This window comes from Olea europaea, chromosome 17, assembly GCF_002742605.1.
Source record: "Olea europaea var. sylvestris chromosome 17, O_europaea_v1, whole genome shotgun sequence".
Classification (NCBI taxonomy): domain Eukaryota; kingdom Viridiplantae; phylum Streptophyta; class Magnoliopsida; order Lamiales; family Oleaceae; genus Olea; species Olea europaea.
In genome coordinates, this window is record NC_036253.1 from 4,973,240 (window position 1) to 4,979,631 (window position 6,392).

The window sequence follows — 6,392 nt, forward strand, 5'->3', positions numbered from 1 at the left end:
TGAGCCGAAGCCCTAAAGCGGAAGTACTATATGAGTGGCAGAAGCCCCGAATCTGAAGCTGAAGCAGAAGCCCCCCGAACCATGAAGGAACATCTTCCATGATCACTTCTCCCAGGAGATCTTCTACGTAAAGATCTTGTTAGAATGATTGATGGAACGTTTATCATAAGTATACATGTCAAATCTTGTCATTAGTATGGGGGTTCTGCATAAGCAATAAATGCGCAGCAAGCTAACAAGTGAAGGATGATGCCTAGGATTGGATGTTTGAATTAAAGAGATGAGGCCACGGGCCACCTCCTCTAAGGGCTGTCATTTCACATGTAACACTATAAATACTTCCATTGTATAACATTGAAGGACTAATGCAAGGATCAATACAAGAAATTACACTTTACTCTCTCTTTCATATTATCTTACAACACAATACGAGTTCATAAATATTTACATTCACATTATGAGCACTGATTGGTAATTATTGTACAATCGGATTACAAACATCTCGCCAGATTTCGAAAGTTTTGTCCCCCGTCGTTGAGCTACTCCCATGCCCCTGATTCTTTCGTTCTAGACCGTTCACGTGTCTTAGCGTGTAGGACCTTTGCTCACGTGTGCGCGGGTGGATTCGGCATCTATTGGCAACACTTTTTGGAGTCAACACACAATAAGAGATAATTGGCACAAAACTTCCGATCATTTACCCTTGTTGAGAAAATCGTTCCTAAGTTACAATTTTGGCATATGCATCCACATATCAACCTCTTACGCAAAAATGATCATTTTCGTCAATTGTCATCTAATTTGTCCATTATAGCATATGCTTTGCACGTGACAAAATTTATGAGGGCAAAAATGTCAATTCAGTTAGCCCTTATTATTTAATATGGGATAATTAAATTTTCACCATAATTTTTATTTCTTGCACTTGAAGTTGTTAGTATTTGCTCATTATAGCACTTATGTCCATAACGACTTTTCTATGTCAGTTTTATTCTCAAACTTTATATTAATTAACATATTTTGTATTTAATAATATTTTTATGTCCAAAATTCGTTGAAATGTCGTAAAAAAAACTCATTTTTTTATCATATTTTTAAAAAATAAATAAATAGAAAGTGCAAAAAAATATTTTTTCCTTGTTTCAAAGCATGAATATAAAATATTTTGATATAAATCATTATCAAGAATGAGACATATCAAACCCTTGTCTGGATCTCCATTATTTTTAAAATACATTTTTCTCTATTTTATTTTTAATCACACGTTGTTTAGTAAATAATATTATACATAAATCCAAAACATTTTCTTATTTTTTAATCACAACTCTATCAAAAATACTATTCGAAAATGTTTTTTTGCAGGAGGGGGAGACTCAAACAAGCTCTAATTAATGGAAGATTTAATAAAAATTCGATGAAAAAATTTAAGAAAATAATTGCTACAATGAACAAAGATTGATGAGCTTAACTTCAATTAAAATGTTATGTAATAAATACAAATTTTGGTGCCAATATAACCATTAATATAATAATGATAATAAAAAATGAAAAATGTGAAAGAAAAGAAAAGAAAAGAAAAAGGTTTCCAAAATACTATCTTCTTCTCTAATCAAGCCGTCTCCCGAATAATTTATAAACGGTTGCTACTCCCTCGCACCATGAACTTCTTCTTCTTCCTTTTTTCTTATTTTTTTCCTTTTTATATGAAAGATGCTCTATTTAAAATTTTAGTTTAAACGGTTATAGAAAAGGTAGGAAAAGGATGATTTGTAACAATAAATTTATTTTCTTCAAGTTTGAATATATTTTCAAGAAATCAAGAGTATTTCCAAGTCGATGTAAAACACTTGCACATTTATTTTAGTCTTAATTTCATGTTTTAATATTAAAATACAGGGATAATTGGCACACAACCCCCGTAATTTTGTCTCTATCGTGAAATACTCCCCTATCTTTTCAATTGGTGCAAAACCCTTTAAATGACTCAAACTTTACGAAATACCATCTACCATCTAATTTTGTTAGTTTATCCGTTAAGTGCAGTAAATAGGACCAAAATAAAAAATGGATAATTGACATAATACCTTTCTAACATTGGCATGTTTTGCGTATAACCTTTCATTTTGGGGGCAAAATCCCCCTAAATCACCCAAACTTCGCAGACTAAAACATTTTCATCTTCTTTCTCCATAAATCCTTGCAAAATGATGAAATTAGCCCCTTTTTAAATAAACAAAAATAAAAGAAGAAAAAAGTAATGAACTAATTACAGTCATAATGCCAATTTAATTCAAAAAGTGCGAAGGAGCCCCAATTATAAATTTAAAAAATAAAAAAAATAAATAAAAATCTCCTGCATCTCCAACAACCCCACCATCACCATCACCACAGCACACCCCCACCCCCACGCAACTCATCTCTTATTCTAATTCTTCTACTTGCTCTTTCTAGAAATTATTGGATATGTATACTAAACTCATTCGTAACTCAACAATTATATAAAACTAAATTAGTATGAAGAAAACTTTCAAATTACTTAGAAGCATGGAGTGACATTAGCAAATATACATAAAATAAGTAGATGTTTACTAATTAATAACATCCACCAATAGAGGGTCATACTTTAATTCTCATTGATTCATTCATGAATGCTAGAAAAATTAAGCATCAAATACTATAAATTCATATATAGTAGTGAGAATTTAAACATAATTAATGAGAACACTCAATTTTTCATTTCATTGAGGCCTAGTTTTCAAAAGACATGAGTTGTTTTATTTATACAATGTGTATGTTAAAAATCATAGTCTAAGATAGTAACCAAAAGAAAACCATAAGCAAAACCTTAATAGAAGAGGTTTTTTATTTTTAAAATTACCATAAAATACTAAAATCTTAAAAACTGCTAAAAGAATTCACATTTCCATGCTCAGGCTACATCGATCGAATTGCAGAATTAAAGTGCAGAACGGCATTTATAAGGTCTAAAGTGTCTTCAAATTGTCGTCAAGGATATTAGTCGTCGTTCATGGAATGATTCCTATCATTCTCTCTAGACATTCCCAACTTTCTCATAGCAATATTCCTGAAATATATGGCTCTTTGAGCTTGTGAGCAGGAACTTTGCATTCTAATCCCACTATGACTATTTCTTGATTCCATCATTTGGTAGAGGGGCAACCTTTTGTTAGCTCCTGGTTCAGGCCTTTGTTTTGGAGCACTATTGGACCTCAGTTTTGCTTTGAATGACTGTGTGTTCACCATATAATTTGGATTATTTGCATTATTGAAGTAGCCTTCCAAACAGGCACTCTTCGCTGGCGTGACAGCGACATTGCATCCACAGGAATTTGAAAATCTTGGAGTGCTTTGGGCTGTGGAGAAACGGCATTCGTCGCCTGTTAGGTCCCACTCGTACTGGTCCTGAAAATTCCGGGTATCGGGTATCAATAAATGTGCCTGAATCGCAGTTGGAAGTGGGGAGGCATTTGCTTGGCCAAATGAGTCATTTCCGGCATCTGAAATCCATGAGTTTGTTCTCCGGGATCTTGATTTGGGCCCGCCTGTGTCAACCTCCACAATTTTGGGGCTTTCATCAAATGCATTTATGGCACTCTCGAATGATGCAGAAAGCTTTCTGCTATGGATTGACATTACTTGCTCATTCCCATCTTCCTGCATAATGAATTGAGGTTAAATTTTTGTTTGAGCACACTTTATAGACCCACAACTTTTATTTATTTTTTAATCTTATATTTCATCAATTTTTATCAAAATCTGTTAAAGTTCTGATTTTACCTACACCAAACATGGGCTTAATGATCGCTCTTTTGTCGCTCGTGTGTAATCAATCACATGTATGTATATCGTTATCCCCACTCAGCCATTCAATTTCAATCTGGAGACATATAATATAATGGAACTAACCTCAGCTTTGCAGGCATGGAACTGAGCCTGAAAACTTCCATTATTGTCGGTGAAACCTCGAGTTTTTCGTGCACGAACAATGGCTTGTACTCGAATAAGAGCTTGCATGCTATGAAGCGTAGCAGCAGCTTGTTTACGCACAAAATACCCTCTCACCACTGCTTGAAGCTTCACTAATCCCTTCAATGCCCTCAAAGCTTTTCTTGCCTGTTTTTTCCGTTCCCAACCCAAATTCATAAATAACAAGTAGAAATAATGAAGGGGGGCAAAAATGAAAAAGAAAAAGGAAATGTTTTAACCTAATGCTATAGAAGTTTCACCAAAAGCAAGAAAGACGATGGGATTTTGCTATGTAGACAAGGTTTGTTCCGTACTTGACTAACGAGCTGGTTTATTACTCACCCTTATCTCTAAAGGGTCTTTTGAAATCTAAATTAAGATGGGATCAATTTACTTACCAAAAATCCACGGAAGACTGTCTGTATCTTGACTGCAGCCCACTTTTCCCGGCAATCTCCAAACATTGTACCTCTACCGTGACTGGTGAGCCTAACCACTGCAACAGCCGCCTGTGCGGCCGCAACGGCTGCATCAGCTGCGGCGGCAGTAGCGGCAGCAACCGCTATTGCATGCTTACTCTGCTCATTCTCCGGCTCACTGTAGAAAGATCTCAACCATGCAGCCTCGGCAGGAGTAATATTTGGCGGTATGGTTGTCGGATTGTGACACAATCCGATGGTGTCCCTCCCGGGAATCCACTGCAGGTTCTTGACCTCCCGGCCACCGGAACTTGAATTTTCATTTTTGTCCTCTTTCTTTGTTGTTCCAAACCCAAAAAGACCCTTCAGCCACCTTGTTTTCCTTCCCATTTTCACTTGACTTTTCACAAATGAAAAAGAATAGGGTGGCAAGAGGGTATTTCTAGAAAAACTTTAGGCAGGCTTTTAGACTTAGGGCTTACACAGTTCAAGATTCTTTGTCCAAAACTCTGCATACAGCAAGAATCTAGCTTCTTTCCATTTTTAAGTAAAACTGCCCAAGAAAAATTAAAAACCTCTTAAAAAAAATGTAAATTATAAACTTAAAAGTGAATCTTGGTATTTTCACATCATAGAATTACAGCTCAAGAGTTTGTATTTTTCTTATTGCAGAAATTTATCATACAAAGTAAAAAATTATACATAGGATGCAACATAAAAAAAAAATTGAAAACGTTGAAAAATAAGAAACGTTAACATCATTCTTACACATTCGAAACAAAAGAAAACAATATGTGACAGACCTCGTGAACCATCTGCATTTAAGACAAAAAAAGTAGGGCAAAGAACTGCAGGAAGAAATTAACAAAAAGGTAAACCCAAAAATATTTTGTACATTTTTCTTTCTAGTTTTCAAATAAAAGAATCTTTATTTTGCCAATCACTCCCTCGTTTATTATGCAAATTTTGTCCAGCCTCCGTTGTAAAAATTTTGGTGCTCATATTCCTTATAAATTCCAATTCTTACATAACTTGAGACCATGGAGGAATTCAGTATATATTTGTTGATAGTGTCTATGCACCAGGATTGATTTCTTGAACCTCACCAATGGTTATTTGATGTTTGTAACTAATGCAAAGAGAAGCGAGAAACAATAGTAAACACATGAGCAATAAATTGTTTTAGTAAATAAGATGTTGGATCAAGAAAGTTATAGAAAGAAGGTTGTAAAATCTCGTCAATTTTTTTGAGGACTACAATTCAAAGACCAAGAAAAAAAGAAAACAACAGTTTCAACCGACCTAATGCATAGTTTAGTACCTCTGTTGCACGGACACTTTAATTAGGATATCGTGTTCATGATAGATATGTGTTGACACTTTCCGACATTGTACTATGGTCATATTTCTTTTTTTTATTAGAAATATTAAATATTATTAACTCAAAGTTACTAGTAAATAACCAACATGTACTCATGTTTAAAATATTTCAACAAGAGAAATTGAAAACAAGTATAAAATTAGGTTTATACTATAAAAATGAAGAATTTTAAAAAATTTAACCAACGTAACGATGTTTTGTCGTATTTAATTGTTACAGAATGGCTTTATATTAGGTATAGTTGGTAGGATGAAGTGGAAGCATTCATCTGCTGCCTCAGCTTCTGCAACTAAGACTTTAACATCTCTGGTAAATTCGATCTCGATCCTTTATGCAAGAAAACAAAAATATCCAATCTGTAGCAAAGGTTGTGGAAAAAGCAATCCCCTTTATTAGTATACAAATATATAAAGAATCCATTTCTATTCCTTATTCCAACTCTGATTCTGATAATGGCCTATTCAACACCTGTCGTGCTAAATACACGTGTCTGTGTCGTTGCATCATAATTTAGTACTATCACATGCTAGTGCATCTTTTATTAATTTCAAGGCCTTTTAGAAAGGGCTCTATCCTCCTAACATTCCAACTCTAAGTACTTATAA

The 6,392-nt window shown here is 34.2% G+C and overlaps 1 protein-coding gene across 1 annotated transcript; it reads right to left on the reverse strand.

Annotated features, from left to right (window-relative positions):
* Positions 1-2,834: 2,834 nt before the first annotated feature.
* Positions 2,835-5,088, reverse strand: LOC111366134 (protein IQ-DOMAIN 31-like). Its single transcript, XM_022986815.1, has 3 exons — positions 4,386-5,088; positions 3,928-4,134; positions 2,835-3,675 (listed from the first exon to the last, which is right to left on the reverse strand). Exons 1-3 carry the CDS (start codon positions 4,794-4,796, stop codon positions 3,016-3,018), a joined length of 1,278 nt encoding a protein of 425 aa, XP_022842583.1. The 5' UTR covers positions 4,797-5,088; the 3' UTR covers positions 2,835-3,015.
* Between the last annotated feature and the right edge of the window lie 1,304 nt (positions 5,089-6,392).

Coding starts and splice junctions, on each gene's coding strand:
- LOC111366134 (XM_022986815.1), bottom strand. CDS start 4,796: ATGGGAAGGAAAACAAGGTGGCTGAAGGGTCTTTTTGGGTTTGGAACA. Junction 4,135..4,385: donor CAGTCTTCCGTGGATTTTTG/GTAAGTAAATTG, acceptor CGGAAAAAACAG/GCAAGAAAAGCTTTGAGGGC. Junction 3,676..3,927: donor TCCATGCCTGCAAAGCTGAG/GTTAGTTCCATT, acceptor TTCATTATGCAG/GAAGATGGGAATGAGCAAGT.